Source organism: Anticarsia gemmatalis, chromosome 2 (genome assembly GCF_050436995.1).
Source record: "Anticarsia gemmatalis isolate Benzon Research Colony breed Stoneville strain chromosome 2, ilAntGemm2 primary, whole genome shotgun sequence".
NCBI classification, from domain to species: domain Eukaryota; kingdom Metazoa; phylum Arthropoda; class Insecta; order Lepidoptera; family Erebidae; genus Anticarsia; species Anticarsia gemmatalis.
This window is the reverse complement of record NC_134746.1, coordinates 11,726,750-11,746,492: the sequence shown is the minus strand read 5'-3', so window position 1 is coordinate 11,746,492 and position 19,743 is coordinate 11,726,750. Positions and strand designations below refer to the sequence as shown.

Below are 19,743 nucleotides of genomic sequence, written 5' to 3'. Positions count from 1 at the left end.
CATAGACTTTCAATGTTTTACAAAGACATTTTTTCGAAGAAATACATGCGATAGCCCGTAACAATCACGAACAGCAAACTATCGTCTAGCTGACAGACGACACTATCAATTAGAAGCCAAGGATTAATACGAGTACAGAGGGTTTACTTTGTTTGTAGCATAAAGGATGTGCATAGGTTTTGTACTTTTATCGTTGATTAAGCTTACAAACAGTTGGCACCTTTTTGTCGACCTAGTTATTTAGAGATTAATCAAAGCGCCTGCAAGTTTTTTCACCAACCTTTTTAGAAATGTTTTTTTTTTTAATATTTTATTATACATAAATTAAGTTTCCCTATAGCCCAGGCCCACATATAGGCCCACATAGCCTATTGTTGGCTATAAAGGATTTGTCAATAAATTTGAATAAATAAAGTGTTTAAACAGTGACCTAACTCAAAAATGCGGCATGGAGTAAAATAGTTTTTTTTTTGGATATCATTTAGTACTATTTCTTTTCTCTTTTCTACTCCTCGCTTTCTTAATCCATTCTTCTAACTTCTTTGATCTTTGTCGTGATGTAACAATTTACTGTAGGCACCGAGGTTACCGGCATTTAGCCAGTAAACGGCTGGGGAAGGACTTCTTTTGAATCCGACAGCTTCCTCACTGAAGGACCGGTTAATTAGACAGTCGCTACTTACCTTTAATTAACTTGCCTACTATTACTAAAAGTAAAGAAAAATACCGCTTTTGGGTATGACAAATGTGCAAGGTCTTTGAAACCGTTCTTTCAAAACGACAGTACTACATAATCTTAAATTTGGAGTTTTAACATTAAGCATTTTGCATATGTATGAAGAGTTGGAAAAACCGTATAACCATTTTAGCACTGAAAAATATATCATACTTATTGAAAGTATACCTAAGCAGTAATTATAAATTTACAACAAGACTAGTTAACGTAGTCGTACCTATTCTAGTATATGTATTATTCTAATGTACTAAGGGTTGTATCAGGTAAAGTTAAAACTAAAAGTTAAGTAAATAATATTTTATTGACTATTATTAAGAACAAAAGAACTTACGAGTATAAATATTGACTAATTATTATGAACTTATAGACATTGGGTAAGATTATCGCGTCACTATGACGTGCATAGATATAAAAGTTATAATCACTGAGAAATAAGACATGGTAGGGATTTTTGTACTTTGTCAAGGATAATCCCTTAACACAATCAAATAAAAAAGAGGCGAAATATTATCCCAATAAATGTTCAATTTCCTTCAAAATGTAGTTCATTACAAGAAATAAATATTATTATACCATCTTGAGAGCTCCTAAACGGGCACTTACGTTTTTAAGATGCCGGGACTACCAGCACTCTAAACAATCAGGTTTTATTTTGGTAAATATTTATCTCCAGACAACACTTCGAGGAAAAGCTGGCTTACAATTTTACGAACGATATTAAATAACAGTTTGATACAATTTGCAAAATAAATCCTCTTACGCAATTTTTTTTTTAAGTTGGTCACATTTTCACAAACTTTTTTAGCTGGCAATACTGTAAAGTGCTGTCAAAAGTGGCGCAATAATCCAACCCATGTGTAATATCGCCAGATTCACTTATTGAGTATTATTTTAGTTTCACTGCAGTATTTTACATCTTAAATTAATAACTTAAAATAATTACATGACTAAGTAAAACGATGAAGTATAAATTACTTCTAATGGGGTTTGAAAGAATGGTGGGAAGGACTTTCGAGGTGAAAGAAGAAAGAATTTGGAAAGAAAGGTGTTTCTAGAAGGTTCTAGAAGTGGGGAACTTAATTTCTAGGTCGAGGACGGTCCTGGAAGTCTTGGCTTGGCCGCTTGCTCTGATGGGGCTGAAACAGATTTTTTTTGAAATTAATATTTGATTCAGAAGACATCCTTGATATGCACGGGATTAAGAGAAAACTTAAAAATCCTTGGCGTAGTAGTTTAGGTCGCCACGCCGCTACCAGTGCGTTGGGAGGACGTGGATTCGATTCCCACACAGAACAAATATTTCTGCGAACTACAAATCATTGTTTCGGTTCTGGTTGTACTTTTCGTCCGTTGTTTGTTATGTTTGTGAAAGTCCCCGCGACACACGAGCTATAATTAGTGCGGGAGTTCCGTTAAGAAAAAAAATATTGCTAGGTTATCTTCTTGAAATGTTTAAGTCTACGTAACACGTTTTAATATATGTTTTACACGTATTCAGTGAATCATTTCGCGATCCACTCATTCGATAAATAAAACAAACACAAATGAGCCTTTCAAAACCATTCGCATTTCCACGTAATCACGCGGTCTAACTTCCATGGAAGAGCAAACAATCTAAATGAAAAATCAATATCATCCCAACAGCCCACAACATTAAGAGACATTTCGTGAACTCCAGAGACATTCCATTTCGTGTACAAATGTCTCAATATACGAAATCAATTGAGCATTTCGAAGTAGAACCACAAGTTTGGAGAATCGATAGTACGGATACTGAATTCGATTTGCTACTCCATTTAATTACGATTGCTGTGCTAGGTCTTAAAGACAACTTGCTATACAATTTTAGAGGTATTATTTATTTGGTAAAGCGACGTTTTCTTAAGAATAGAACCTTTTTGGTATCCCTTTCAGTGAGTATTAAATATTCAGGAGGTGAAATGTAGCTGTTACTATGCGATTGGATCGTATAGGTTTTGACGTTATGTAGTTTTCTATTTACCGTGGTCGTACCAATATGTACCTTTGGATAAACGAGTAAAGTAGTAAAATTGACACGGATTTCTTTAATAAAATACTGTAGGTCACCCCCAGAAGCCCAATTATCAAATAGAACTGTTTTATTAAACAGAACATCCCTGAATTGTTACTGAACACATTACCGTGTCATAAAATCTGTCAATCTTTTGGACTTAGCTAATAAACGTTTTTATTTCCTGTTCTAAAAAGACTTTAAGACGATTTTCTGAAGACTCAAGTTTTACCCTTCATTGTATACAGACAGAGTCTTCTCTTCAGTCTACATTTTGGTAAAATCTTCTGTCATCTCATCATCCTCACCTGTCTAACTTCCTGCTGGTTATCTTCCTCCGGGGGTGGGGCAGTAGTAGTAGGTACGTCGCACTCCTCAGTAGGCGGCACCACACACCTCAGAGACCTCCTGTCGAAGACCAGCATGGCGGGACATCTCTGCAGACGAGGGTATCCTCCCTGGCACTGCCAGTATCTGTTGCACGACTTGCCGAGGGGCACGTTACCGTTGGGATCGTCGTTGCAGAGGGCTGGAAAAGACAACGGTGAATATAGTAATAAAAGTTTGGGATAGCTGCACGAATACTGTTTACTTTGAGACATTGGATGAATATTGATTAAGGTCAGGGCTATCAAAGAAATTGAACATTACACTAACATTGTTGATTTCGAACAGAAGAAATTGTTTCACCTTTCTCTTACATACCAATAATTACAAAAAAATGTTATCGATTTTAAATTATTGTACACATAATATTATAACGCAACGAGTTTAAAGTGCAATTAAAATTAAAGGTTACGATACCTAGTTTGTTTACCCAAAGTTATTCGCATCGAATACAGATGATGAGATCGAATTACAGGAAAATGTGTCTTTGGTGATTGTACATGTGATTGTCACTTAAGGCACTATTGTCTTAATTCGTGGACATATCAACGTAAGAGGTCAATTGTGGCACGCCATTTGACAAATCACCATAATGATTCGAAGGGTCAGAAACGGATCTCACGATCGATTAAGTCTTGGTGTTTACTTGATCTTCGCATTGGTATCTTAATTATATCAACCACATATAGTCTACACTGTACTATGAGAGCAGTAGCGCGGTTCTCGACAATTCGGACCATCGAGAGTTTGACAAACTTGTCATTATTAATTACTGTTGCCAATTAAGTCCTCTCTTAGCAAGATTTTTTTGTTGAATTCTTTTGGCACGCAGTTTTTGCCTATGTATCAAAAGGTTTGTTAGTATTTGTTACATAATAGATCGTGCCCTTATATGTCGAGCTTTCTTAGATTTTGATACTTCGAGCTTAACATCGAATTTCAACAACATTTAAACATAACGATTAATTATTAAAATGAGAGAGAAAACTGGACGGGTGGACAAGACAAAGTAGAGGAAATCTGATACTAAACTTTTAATAAGTGTGTTGATTCCACAGAAAAAATAGCTACACAAAAGTTTCCCCTTTATTCGACACGGCAAAATAAACAATATTCCATTTTCCTTATAAACAACTACAAACTGCAGCATTTATAATATTTTCGCTATTCTGAGAACTAGTATTTAATACAATGTCCATTGAGTCGGTCATCGTATTGAATAAGTTATAACCGCTTTGTTCTGTGATCGTGAGCGAAAAACGTGCACCGTTTGTAAATACGGCCGCGAAGCTTTTACATTTATTGTTTATTTTTAAAAGGGTTATTTGTATTTTTTGTTTGGCATTAAGATCGGTACAAAAAGGCCTACCACAATTATTTGTTTAAGAATATTTGTGTTGGAAATGAGGATTGAGGCTGGTGATACGATTTGTGCTACTAATTATAAACTCTGGCACAAATCACGGATTTAAACATACGGCTAAAGATTTAGCAATATTGATATACAACAAATTTTAATAATGAATTCAACAAATGTTTTTGCAGAAGGAAATACAAAAAACAATATTGTCTCACTGCAGGGCCAGCGTGAGAGCCGAATGCTTATATCTCTCGGCTTTCACGGCTCTAAATGAAGCACTGATGAAAATATTCTTTTGCTATTCTATATGACAATTGTACCAACACAATTCCTACTATTAACCTTTAAAAGTATCTACATACCATTTGCGGTGTTCGATCGTGAACAAAGTCAACAAACTGCGGAATACGATATTTTTAATTATCAGATCATTGTGGGAGCGATCTCGTTTAATAGGTCATTTGTCTCCCACGCCTGGTTCACGACTTGCCCCAATGTCAGCGGTATTATTTCACGATATATTCCCACCAATGGACGTAGATATGAAGGTTTGTTACCTCACAGTCCATTGCGGAGTGTGTACAATGTCATCAATCAATGTCGTTGGAGTGACGGCGAAAAAATGGATTGTATATCGCACAATGTGTTTGTTACGCATCACTTCTTTGACGTTGTATTAGATAACTTTCGGTTGGTAATATCGTTTAGATTTGGTGCAAGTTTGTGACTTTAAAAGTCCTGAGACTAGTAGTTAGTAACTCTTGCTAATTGATAAATGTTCCTTGTAAAGTATATTACATAAGAAGAGATTCTCAATTAAACAAGCAGAACAAAAAGTTTTTGATACTGTTAAGTTGTCTTCGTTTTAGGTATTTGATACTCGAATTAAACAATTAGCTTCATACACGACAAAAGGCCCCACAAGTCGTTCGTGATTGCTCCATGTAGACATCCTATTAATTAATCAGACAATCTACACGAAAGCTACTCATTCATAGCAATCTAATCAATCAATAAAATCGCGTTGCACTAAAAATAGACTGCAAATTACTGGCAATAAATAAGTGTAGGAAGAAACCACGACAATGTAATTACTAGTCCGATCTAACAAGCTTGATACTTGATACCAATCTATACTAATATTATAAAGCTGAAGAGTTTGTTTGTTTCTTTGTTTGAACGCGCTAATCTCAGGAACTACTGGTCCGATTTGAAAAATTCCTATTTATCGAGGAAGGCTATAGGCTATATATCATAACGCTACGACCAATAGGAGCAGAGTACCAGTGAAAAATGTTACAAAAATGGGAAAAATTACGACTCATTCTCTCTTATGAGACGCAAGCGAAGTTGCGCGGGTCAGCTAGTCTATCATACATGTTGATGTTCGACAATCGCTTTCGTTTTCAAGTCGATGGCCCGATAAGAACAATTAATGATGCTACCGCCCGATTATTGGATTACATAAAGAACGCGGTAACCATTAAGCTATTATACGCTTTATTGAACAAGCAATTAGTGTGAAAGTTGCATGATTGATTGGTGAAACGGTTCATGTTCATTCACTAGACAATGTTCGGTATAGTCGGGCACAGAATTCGCGATTTTTTGAACTATTTCCGTACACTTTGTTAATTATGATAGTTAGACGAGTATCTGAGGTATAAGTTACTATGAATATTCATTGTTAGGCGTGATTGAGTAGCAGACAGACAGACAGACAGACAGAGTTACTTTCGCATTTATAATATTAGTATGGATTGTATCTACTACTATATTATTTTCAATAATATTGACTATGTCGGCATTTAAATCGTTTAGAGCATGCAGATATATTGTTCATAAGATACTTGAATTTCTGATTTAAAAAGAATTGCATAATTATATTTCTGCTCTAGTATCTTGTTACTAAAATTAGAAGGATTTTTGTTACGTCTACTATTAAAACTGGTTATATACTGTCAAAGGTTAATAACCCGACTTTTAGTAATGTCATGTACGAATAAAACTATGACATCAGCTAACATATTAACATCCAATTATACCTTTGAGATTCAGCTTTTACCAACAAAGTTGGTATGATATCATAACATATGGTTTGAACATAACCTTAAATTTAATAAATAATGGTCAATCCTTTGATTCGATGTAACAAAATACAAAACCACTTTCGTATTTACATAATAAGGCCCAAAACATGTGTGTTTTTTCTCCCAAATATTTATATTGACCTTATCAAAGAATTCTGTGCTGCTAATTTAATTTACGATTTTATTTTGTTTGTACATGAGTTAATGAAGACAAAGTAAATATATTTTATAAAAAACCCGTTTTGTGGCAATTATGTATCTTAGACTTTTATTGACTTTTTGCTTCGGAGTTTAATTTCTGTCTCTTTTTAAAAAAACGATCCTTTTTGTTCTTTATTTATAGATCAAATAACAAAGCGTGGTAAAAAATACATTAGGTAATACCGTATATTATACACATCGTATTAAATGGTCGCAAACACGCGTTTACTTAACCGAAGAACAAGTTTTTGTCACTGTTTATCGTATATCACAATAATTACAAAATTAAATATATCGTTAGAAAAAAAAGACAAAATCTATGAACAAAACAAAATGCCTACTATAATTCAACGAAAACCAAACGTTGCCCAACATTTCGATTGACTACCACGATTTCATTAATTTTCTTCATTTTAATCTTCTAAACCTACCATTATTCGTGAAAGTACGAAACCAAAAATCTTTTTAGATAAATTATAGTTATCGTAATTGTGACAAAACATTGCATTAGTAAAATACAGTTAAGCCTAGAGCAACATTAAAATGTATGTAATAAAGCAACACCATTATATCCAAAATCCCATGTTTTGGCGTCAAAATACTAGCTTACAAACATACCTAAATATGTCTTTATAACACAAATATATTTCCCTCAAAATCTCATTTAATCATTAGCATTATAACTTTTGCGAGTGGCGGTACACAGTATGTACTTATTACGTCAGTTACGAATAGCAATCATTACTTATGAGCTTGTCTGTGCTTAGCGTCGCATTATTAAATGCGTTATTGTGTGTAGTGACAAATTATCCTTGCGTATGTTTCAAATGTAGGGTTGCCATCTCTAAAATTTGGAAAACCGGACAAGACACGTGAAAACCCCGGATTTTAGAGTCAGAAAGCCGGACAACAAGAAGAGCAACGGCGACGGGAGGAGTGGGGGAACGGTGAATATACTTGGTTGATCGTGGTGTGCATTTTTTTTTATTATTTTTTGAAAACCCGGTCTACAAATGAAACCTTCCCCGGACGCTCCCCGGATGCCCTCTAAACTAGGACAAATCCGGGGAAACCCGGACGGATGGCAACCCTAATCAAATGTGATATTTTCTTAGCATTGCGTGCGTGTTTGTCAAGAGTCTGTACATTGTACTTGTTATTGACTTGGTGATGTTTGTGTTTAGTTTGATGGATAGGCTTGTTGAAATTATGTTTAGATGTTATTTATGTTTTGTATTGTTTAAAATTACTCTACTTTTGAATGCGAATGACTTATTTAAAACAAGATTCAGTGTTGACAGATGGTATATTGCGTGCTTGAACTAGTTCTAGTTCATTTTATTATTTTTACCTATTAATTAACACGTTTGGTTTTCAGATTAATATATTGAAAATCTGGTATTGCAGGATCATAAAAATATTGTCAATAGAGACTCGAAACTACCAAACAAATAATCCTAACGTTTCCTATTTCTTTGCCTCGAAACTTTAAGCTTATTTTCCGACTAAAACAGCAAAGTAATACTACTAATTCATACTTTAGGTGTTACAAAGCTGTTTCATTCTACGCTCGGAGTCTTTGATTAACCAAGGAACGTCTCGGCTGACGGCTTAAGAAGAAATTAATTAAGTCACGGTTGCCACGGCCATTGTAACAGCCGTTACACAATGTAAGCCACGGCTGGGCTTGTAAATGTTTCAGATTTCCTTGGCAACCGCGTAACGACTCAATTGTTAAACGTTCCCATTACGATAAGGATTTGATATGAATATGTGATATTTTTATCTAAATGTGGCTATTAAAACAAAGGCTGTTCTATTATAGTTAGGTTTGCCTAGATGTTTTATTCGTAGACTAATGTAGTGACGTTATCACAAGGACACATTTAAAATGAGTATAATAGTCTATTCTTTCCTAACTCATTCAGGAGCTGTACCTAAGATTACAAATTAGATAAGAAACTTAAAGTAGGAATCATTTTATACACATGATACTAAGACCACGATAGATGTTTCGATCAAAACTTCGTTCAGCAAATAATGTATCGTGACTTTGGAAATAATCACCGCGCATAAGACCAATTGTGCATTTTAATTTTATCAGACGATTTCTACGAAATATTGATAAATAATTTCAGTTCTTTAGGTTTCCAAAATCTCCATAAGATTATCAAAATAAATATACAAATAGTTTATAAACTTACGATGTTTCTGGCAGCCATCAACATTTTCGGGCCAGTCGCAAGAGTGAGCGTTCTCATTGTAGAGCAGGCCGCCGATGCAGAGCTGTTCCGTGGCGGTGCCGTTCCAGCAGGTCCAGTACCTGGTGCAGGAAGTCTCGTGGCCGAAGATACCGTACAGCCAGTCGCAGTGCTCCGTGCCGATGGGAGGGTCTGCGGGAAGAAGGATGTGGTTAATTATATGCATATAATACAAAGTGATATGAGTAGCTATGTTTGATAGATGATGATTACTATGCTTGAGAAGGCAAGCAAGGCTTTCTTGTTAATTTTGCTGTGAGTTATTTCTATCTCAGAGTGTAATAGTTAAGCATAAGGTGAAGATCGTGTGTATCACGGGTCGATTGTCCGAATTTTAAAAATATTGTTTTTAAATTATCGTTGCATCAGAAAATTGGTCATTATAATACTAAGTATCTAGACTATCTAGTGAGGTATCCAGCAAACAATATTTTTCAGATCATAGCCAAAAGTATTACTGTAAGTATAATAATTGTAATCTTAAAAAACCCTTTTACGATTTATGGACGGATAAAAATCAATAAACAGACACGTAGGCTAACATCTGAAGTCTCCAGAAGACATTCCCTACAACTAGATATCATACAAAATACATTAAAGTACACTTACTTATCTGAACCTTAGGGTACTCGCAGTAATTCGACCTCCAGGGATAGTCACAGCCCTCCGTGACTCCTCTATGCTTGCCTGCGAAGACCAGGCCGTTGGGACAGTCGTACTGGATGGACTGTCCGTTGTCGCACTCCCAGTATTTGTCGCAGTACTTGTCGTCGGCGACAACGCGCGACTTCGTCTTGCATGGGTCTTCAATTTGAGCGCAAGATATAAATGATGCGCTTGCTAGGAATACTGTAAAGAAGAAAAAGACGTTTGTTAGATTGGAGGTAATTTTGTATATTAGTATGTGTAAATTAATGTGAGGTTTCCGAAGACGATGTCCAGGATAGATGGAGGAGAAAGACCAGGAAGGCTGACCCCACTACCATATGGGACTCATAGCAGTAGAGAGTATGTGTAAATGCTTTTGTTGGGCAAGGGTAAATCGGAATCGGAAAAGTGTGATAAAATATCTAATTTCTGTTTGAACATTCTGATTAGCAACCCGGAGATCGGAAACGTATCTACTATTTTTATGACAGTAGGCTTGCCCTCGTTTTCATGGTTTACATGACTGCTCACACGTCCGGATTATAACAAGAGAGTAGTAGCTCGATTCTCTACTACTATCGACTACCGACAACCGAACTGTCACCGAGAAATTTTGCATGAAAATCTGATCAGCGCCTCTGACGGGTGTCGTAGGAAACATTTTGGCAGTACATTCTAAATGTCAAATGTCGATAGCTAGCCGGTTGTCGGTAGTCGAAAGTGGTAGAGAATCGAGGTACTGTATTCTTTATTGATTGTACCGTATAATTGTATGTTCTTTTACAATTAGTCTTAGTTTGTAATATTTACCATACAAGACACTAACTATACATATTTCTCAGTGTTCATTTCAAGCAATAAGGGTAAGCTTTTTAAGCTAGGTAGCCAATGAACAACTAATTTAATTTTACCAACCAGTGGTAAAGGCGTCGTAAGTAATTAATCGAAATTAAATTAGCACTAACTAAGACTTAAGTTTCTGAATGATATTCTCGCAATTCTGTGGTTATAAAGTCAGTATACGATTTCATGCAAATAGGTTTACTAATTTGTTAACCAATTCTCAGGAGTGCTTAGTTCGGTTTCAGTGTAACTACTAATTAGTAACATTAACTTAAACGTGATTTATATTATTATTGTGTTGGTTTCAAGATTTGTTTAATTAACTGATTCATATTGCAACTTCTAAACTGACTACCGCTGCTAATACATTGTGTAGGCATATAAATATGATTTGTGCAGAATTTAAAGTTTTCAAGTTTTAAAAGAAAAAATAAATGTGAAAGTTAAATGAAAATAAATCATTCATGGTAATAAATAGTCTCAGTACCCATGGAGCTTAAGAAAAAAATATTGAGAAGCATTTTGAGGTTGTGCATCCAAGATTACTACTCAAAACATTATAGCTTCATAACGTATTTATTTTTGTTGCATTACTAATTTACAATTTCAAGACTGTCACTGACTATTCTTCCATTTTTCTTTTAAGTAGTCAGTGTAGATTGCATTGCCAAATGATACAAGTCCACACCACATAATTTTCTAATCAAGCTTTGAGCAAGGAAGTCTGCACAATGTACAAGTTTATTTCTACTTTCCTCACTCAATTTCCTCAATCTGTTCAATCACTGAACATAAAACCGTTTCCAAGTATTGGTAATAGGTGGAAAGCCACATGATTAATGAAACGACACGGCGCAATACATTTTATGAACCGAAGCCCACCGTGGCCGTGCATAACTTGACTGTTTTATATTGTTTGAAAAGGTTTGTTGCCTTATATTGTTTTTGTTTACGTGTATATTATATATCAGCCTAGCCTTTCTTCCAAACTATGTTAGAGTCGGGTTCCAGTCTCACCGGACAGCTATATATCAGTGTTATACATGGAGCGACTGCCTATCGGATCTCCACAACCGAGTTACCTGGGTTATAACACGATACCCTTCAGTAAGACTAGTTATCAGACTTTCAAGCTCCTGACAACTGTTAACGACTCTTAAAGATCTTTGAAAATGATAGCCGAAACCTACAATTTAACGTGCCTTTCGAAACACGGAGGAACTCGATATGTATAAGATGGTCACCCATCCACAGATCAACCTCGGCAAGCGTAGCTTAACCTCAGAGATCGATCGGCGCGGCTGTTGTTAACTAAGCCACGAGCTCCTCCGTGGTCGCGCATAACTTGACTGTTTTTATATTGTGTGAAAAGGTCTGTTGCCTTATGTTATTGTTTTCGTGTTTATTGACGGTGTGGAAATTGTGTTTGTGGAATATTGCAACATATTATGTCATTTGGAGTTTTTACAATCTTCTTTTATGAATAAAAGTGAAATGTATGAACGCATGTCTTTTTTTAACAATAAAACTAAACTGTATGATTCTTTTTTTAATATGTTTGTATCTGTCGGGACAAGGTTAGTATCAAAACTGCCGCGGGAATGAAAGCAATCCACTGGATAAAATTGTTCTACCTCCAAGGAAAGTCGGGCCAGTCCTAGTATAGTGCTAATTATTGGAATGCATTTGGTGTCACTACCGGTTTTCTTCATGTCAAAAACGTCACGATTTATCCTTTGGGAAAAATTTACACAAAGAAAAGGAATATTTTGTGTTTAAAATTGTTATAATATAACCAATTCAAAACCACCCAATCATAATAAAACCCATCAAATCACGTCCGTGCCTAAAATCCAACATTCTGAACCAAAAAAACGTGACACCCATAAACATTTACCATAAAAATTCGCACACTTGTCACTCGGCACTCTTGCGCAATGGGGAAGCGCTTTCACTGCGCTCGCCATAACACGGTGCTTCACGTAACACCGTGTAACGATGGAACAATACTCCCATATGAAGTGCTTATTTGTTAAGTTAATATCAGTCAGTAGTTCTCATTGGGTAACTGACCCTGCATGATTAACGGACGTATGTTGAATGAAAATGGCAACTTGTGAGTTGTATTTCGTTGTACGTTTGGTAGATTTGGGAAATTGACTACTCCATAGGTAGTTGTGATAGTTGTAATTTGCGTGTTGTGTGAAAAGAATGGCCGAGTGAGGCAGTTGTTTTGCGACTATATTTAATGATATCTTTAGATTCCGCGACACTTTGCATGTATTTTTAGTGCCGTGCGGATGTTGATTATAAAAGGCCTTCAACTTTTTTATTCGCAAATACACCTGTGACATTAACTGCCGCTTCAAATAATATTAAAAGATTTTTCCTTAAAATGTTTTGCAATATAGTTTATTTTGACCGAATATTTAAACCGAATACTTAGTAACCATTTAAAGTATTATAGTTTTATGAAGTAATGTTTGTTTTTGTAATTTCTTTGTATGTTCTTTCTGAGGCAGTGTAGAAGAGTATAATAATATATCTAAATAATCTCGCCACCAATTTATACCTTAATCAGTTAAGTACTTTAGCCGTAATAGCTTAAACATACAGCAGTCTGATTTTCTCTCAAATTTGTAATATTAGTATAGATCTATTTCCATCGATATCAATTCAAGTTTCCCGTATTAATATAGGTAATATTCTCTAGCTATTTACTTGAAGACGTGTCGGAAATGAACGTCTAATAGAGGCTTTGACCTTTGGCCATGATGCATGACATTTAGCCTCGCCGTGAACTAGACGTATAGTTTTAATGGCTGCTAATTAATTATTTATGTAACGGAGTAATATTTAAATTGTAGATCTCGTAATTTAAGTTGGCATAAGAATTTAGCCAAAAAGAAGATCTTGAAAATGCCTATCGCATTCGTTATTTGACAAGAGGCCACTAAATAAATTGTTTTAAAACAAATTTTAATGTACTTGTGTTGTCTTCGAACTTAAGGTCTTCAAATTTTCAACGCGAGTAACAGTTCAGCGGGGTAACAAACAGATCCATTTACTTACACATATTTTAAGTGTTGCTGTTGCAGCACTAATACAATATTATTTGATATTAATACTTATTTCGTGCCCTATACTCCGTTTGAAACAAGGACATTTTCATTGAGCTGATAAACACTTCGGTTTACCGGTTCACCGGAATTGCACGGGGGTGTTAAGGACTGCGTGACAAAATACGATGGAGAGGTATTATCTTTAACTGTATTATTCTATTTAATTCCCTGAAATATAATAATACATTTGTTATGGCAGATCCTGGCTTGGACTTGAATGAATGAAAACTCTTCATTTATACTAATATTATAAAGCTGATAGGGTTTGTTTGTTTGTTTGAACGCGCTAATCTCGGGAACTACTGGTCCGATTTCAAAAATTCTTTCAGTGTTAGATAGCCTATTTATCGAGGAAGGCTATAGGCTATATATCATCACGCTACGACCAATAGCCGCAGAGAACCATTGCAAAATGTTACAAACACGGGGAAAGTTATGATTCTCTTATGTGACGCAAGCGAAGTTGCGCGGGTCAGCTAGTTGTACATAAAATCAACAAGAGAAAATAAAATGAAAGTACAACTGGCGGCCTTATCGCACAGTAATATATGCTTTGTAAATCCATAGTTAGACTTGAAAAACATTTTGGGACTAGCCTGATCGCAATAACAGCCATAACTTGAACGACAGTAGACAGCTTTAAATTCAAGTGATTGTAAAGAAGTTTCGCTTTCCTCTAATAGTTCATACTGGAATTAAAGTGAATGAGCTACGATTATAAGTTTGTTTAAAATTAAAACTAATGACCACGAGAATTGAAAAATTCATTTTATGTATGAAAGTCATATTCATGACGAAGGCTATAGGTTACTCAACAACGCTTACGAGACTAATAAACTATAAACACAAGTGAAACTGCGGAACTCAACTGTACATTTACATAAACAAATAACTAGGTAGTCTTATTTTGATAGGCGTGTAATCTTTAATCTCTGAACAGTGCATGATTACAGGCGATTACTGAGAGGTTAAGCGCTCATGAGAGAGGGCAATTGCAGACAGGTACCAGGTACCAAATGACTGGTATTGGGAAATTAGTGAGATTTTATTACTACACGTCGTGAACTGGTATGTAGGCTCGACTTGTAATATGTTTGTGGTTTAAGATATGAGCGGGTGAGAGTTTTTAAAAGTTATGTAGCTCGATTCTCTAACACTAACGACCAGGGACAACCGGTTAGATAGCGAGATTTTTTTTAATGAAAATCTGTTCAGCGCCGCTAGCGGGCGTCGCAGGAACTATTTTGGCAGTACATTTTAAATATCAAAATTTCTTTACTCGACAGTACCGATTGAATAGACCGTTACTGCGTTCAAAATAACCTCAATACAAATCAGAAGGAGACAAATCTTTAACCAGTTCGTTTTTTTAAGCAACCTGAATATTTGATGACCTTATTTGTCACTATACATTTTATAGTCTGCGTAATATATTTCTGTAGAATCATAAACTTGTGCCCGCTAGAGCTAGTAAATTAAAAGTAATGTAATTTGCACCGGGCTACAGGTCACCGAGTCTAGACTAGTGATATAGCCCTGTGAGGCCTATCGTTGGCACCTTTCTTATATTGTATGATACCGTATTAACACCGTACGTATGTAAGTAAATAAAAGCAGAAAAATTTATTTCGTTCAGCTCATTGATAAGCTAGAAGCAGAAAATCTGTAACCAGGATCTGTTAAGTTATTTGCTTAGAAACGTAAGTTATTAGATATTTACCTAACTTTTCGATTTTTATTAGAATTTTCTGCCAATCAATAAATCGGTGGAGTATAAACTTAGAAACTGTTCGGATATTATGTATCAGAATAAGTAGTATTACGTATAATTGAATCATAAAACTAACGGATGCTATGCGAGTAATGAATACCCGCAAATTCAATTCGTATTTTTTCAGATACTTTGAAATCAGATGTTTAGGATTTACGTCAAAAGTGAACAGAAACTGTATGCCTGACTGTCTGTCGTTTACGCTTTAAGGCTCACAAAGTAAATTGATTTTTAAGTAATGAAGCATAGATAATAATTATAGCAAAAGAGCCGAGCTTGAATATAGGCTAGGCTACGTATTTCTCAAAAAATGGATGTAACAGGCGGATCTGCTAGTTAATAGTAATTGCTCCTAAAAAGGCAATATTAGTTACTTTACAGTGATGAGTGGATGACAGACAGATTGCCACACATAGGCACATTTACATCAACCACATTACTACATAACTATGTATCACAATTAATTATGTATTCAGATAATTAATAGGCATAGTTTAAGCCTTCCAGAAGGTATTTATTGATAGCTATGTTGACATTATAAATACTGATGTTAATTAATTACATTATTGGATTAATATTGTCATTGAATGTTATGGATACGATCTTCTTCTTATATTGGCCCGCAGGACATTCATTCTTGTAGAAAATATATCTTGCATCTTAGTAGATACTTTTGTAATTTTCTCTCATCTTTTACTTAAAACAATGTGTGCACAAATTCTATTATAATAGCATTAATTGTTTGTGGGGGAGTGAATTAAAAGACTTTGTATGGTGACTGAAATAGATTTACGTTTAGATACCCGGAGGTATAATAGTCTAATTGATTTGTTAACTGAATTATATAATATATACCAGGTTTGTTTGTTTTTGTTTTTTTTAAAAAGACAACTCCCGCACTAAGAATTGCTCTTGTGTCGCGGGGACTTTTACAAACATACAAACAACGGACACAAAGCACAACCAGACCCGAAACAATTATTTGTGGATCGCACAAATAATTGTCCCGTGTGGGAATCGAACCCACGACCTCCCGTTGCAGTGGTTTCGGCGTGGCGACCTAAACCACTACGCCACGGACGTATTGTATTATTATAATTAAGGATATTCGGTTGAAACATAAAATCGAAATCAATTCTAATAGTAACTAACATGAAAAATGTCTGCGTAAAATGATCATAAATCAGATCAAAGTTCTTCTCTAGATGGACATTTGTTAACATTAGCAACATCTCAAATCTTTTGCAGTCCAGTCAACTCGCAAATCTGACAAGTTATTTCTAAATTCCAATCCTACTAAGAGAATGCTATCCTTACGGTATATCAATTTGAAATTCTGGCAAAAACCCAAAATGCATTTGAAATAAATAACGTTTCGTAAATAAAACAAGCAGTCTCGAAATCTTACGTTAAAATAAAAGAGGTATAAGTAAATGCAATTTTAAGAATATGTTTAAAAAGGTTGTTTAACTAAATCTTTACCTTTTTTCGTGTGAAATACGAATCGTGTGCGATTTATTTGACACGGGTTACTCGGGCTTAGATAAGTTTATACAGTGGTGTGTAAATCAAAGAATTTCTTATACTTTTTTCGGTTTTACTTGATATATTAGTGTATCGAATCTTTTGTAGAAATATGATAAGGCTATAATGGGTTGAATAACATGTACGAAATTATTTAGTGTATTTATTTTGGAGATCTTTTTAGCAAATATTGACTGTCCCTTTTAGGTATAAGGTTTTCGTTTAATATATTTACACGCGTAAAGTCAGATTTTTTTCCAGAAAAGGCAATATTTTCTTACTTTAATATGAAAAGTTTGAGTTTTAAGTTCTGCAAAGTTTTAATTATTTTGGTACGAGAGATTATACGCTTATGTTTCGTTTAAATTGTTTTAGTATAGTCATTATATCTATCATATAATCTCGATGTTCTTGAACCATAAAGAGATGATTATTATTATATTGCAATAATAATTATGATGGTGGAATGGCGTAAGAAGTGATGTGATCCGATGGTCAGACATGATGAAACTGCGCCATAGGGCAATGACGAAATGAAATTACTACGAGAAATGAGGAAAATATTTGGCAAGTTTATTATTATTGGTTGTTTTGAGAAATTGTAGCGTGATATTACAATATAATAATAATTTATGATAGTTGAAGTATAAACATATAAGAAATCGTATCTTATGAAAATATATATTTTTCGACAAACCTACGCTATATGCTGATGTTGCAGATAATATGGATAGCGTTTTGACAATACGTAATTCCGGTTTTACCGTAACGATCTATGCAGAATTATTATGATTATATTATGTACGACAATCGAAAGTAATGAATCGCTAAATCACGCAAATACTACTGAACCGATTACGATGAAATTTGGTATATAGGTAGCTGATGACCTGAAATAACACATAGGTTACTTTTTATCCCGGTAGTTCCAGAGGGATCGGGATTTACACGGGAAGGAATTCCACGCGGACGAAGTCGCGGGCGGCTTCTTGTACATAGATATAGAAGAGGTTGTGTCCTTTTCCCAAGGTAGGGCAGATGCGTAGACCTTGACTCCAGTAAACCGACACTTATGCTGACCTCAACATTAAACCTTGACTTCATATAATACGTTCGGGTGATATTGTTTCAGTGAGAAGAATACTTCGTCCTTAGCCAGTCTGTCAAGGTGGGACGGACACAAGAAACACAAGGTTGAAAGAAAAACAATACGGCTTTAAATGGAAATTCCTGACAGAGGCTTTATTTCCAATTTCAAGATGTAGAGAAAAGCATATGTATAAGATCTTAGGTGAACTCTTTTCTTTAAATTGAACCGTATTTAACCGTAATTGTAAATATTATCTTCTAAATATATTCATGGATCCATTAAAGATACCGTATTATAGAAACAGTTTTTAAGTCATATTCTCAGTATTGTATTTTATCGCTTCAAATGATTATTTATTAATGATTAGAGAAAATAGAGAAAAGAGGATGTGTTTAAAACAAAAGCTCTTTAGATTATAACAATAAGTGTATTTGACATTTTAAATAAATAATTGCTTTCATAATTTTTTACCATTTCTGAATATTTCGTTGCTAAGTCAGATAGACTTAGCAACGAAATATCTTTGAACGAGGATTCCTTGATAACCACAGTTTGTTTAATAAACTAATATACAAACAGATTTATAACACGATCATAGTTTCAAAGCAACATAATCGTAACCGCTCTATAATGTAATTATAAACTGTTATAATATTATGTAATACTTGCTATAGATATAATCCATCAAATACTTGAGTTAGAGTCACTAAAACTTTATTACTAAGTTACGAGATTGTTAAAACATGAATTGTGTAATGGTTTTAAGTTTGTAAACTCTATATGTGTTTGAGCAACGAAATTTGTATACATAAAACCTCCTCTTTGTCGAAGTCGGTAAAAATTGTTTTTTTTTTTTGTTAAGACCGATAGCAATCCTGGATTTAAGCCGAATCCCACCAATAATACAGTAGTAATGAAACAATTAAAACTTTTTTTTTATGACAAAATAGCATGGCATTGTGTTTCGCCAAAGCAATTGTTTCGAAAGAAAATATTTTATCCATTTATCAGTAGAAAATAAAAGGTTTAGAAGAAGTGAAGATTACGCTATCCATGGGTTAAGGACCAAAAGTAAAGATTGCTGACTTTTTTGCGATATCAATTATGATTTTACAGGATTTTGGCAACTATTTTCCTTAAAGTATTGTTATATTAAATCTAAACAACTCGAAATCTCGACAAATATCTTCTTCGAATGGCTTGAAAAGGAAAATTGTGGCAATATCAGCGTCCAATAAACAAACAGACAAACAATTCGGGTATTCTAGCAATATCCTGCGCTATGTGTTCATTTCGACGGTCAGCCTAGACCTAGGTTCAATATTTGTTTTCTAGACTTAATTGACTGCAGCCTCTTCTTGGGATAGGTATTTGAGGCATATTTGGTTAGGTCTTAACCCAAAATAGAGACAATGAAAAGTAATATTTTTTTCTGTCTGTAGAATGAAATAAGTTACCAACTTATTAAACGTCTTTTAGAACAAAAAACATAGGTTACTTTCTTTTTAATCGTGCTTATGGAAGTCGTTGATTCTTATCCAGCACAAATTACTTTAATTAAAGAATTGTTAAAAATATTGATTGACGAATGAACCAACTAAATAGCGCGTTAATCGAAATGAGACTTCGTTGAATGCTACATACGCACATAATATCACGCCTTTTATACCCGAAGGTG

The 19,743-nt window shown here is 34.6% G+C and overlaps 1 protein-coding gene across 1 annotated transcript in view; it reads right to left on the bottom strand.

Moving 5' to 3' along the window:
- Positions 1-1,018: 1,018 nt before the first annotated feature.
- The window catches only part of LOC142984810 (protein obstructor-E-like), a 45,652-nt gene continuing 26,927 nt past the window's right edge, over positions 1,019-19,743 (bottom strand). Inside the window, exons 3-6 of the mRNA XM_076132646.1 lie at positions 9,677-9,916; positions 9,011-9,199; positions 3,077-3,297; positions 1,019-1,872 (exon numbers count right to left, since the gene is read on the bottom strand). Coding sequence (XP_075988761.1) covers positions 1,813-1,872; positions 3,077-3,297; positions 9,011-9,199; positions 9,677-9,916 — 710 coding nt within the window. The 3' untranslated portion in view covers positions 1,019-1,812. The remainder of the gene's footprint in view (positions 1,873-3,076; positions 3,298-9,010; positions 9,200-9,676; positions 9,917-19,743) is intronic.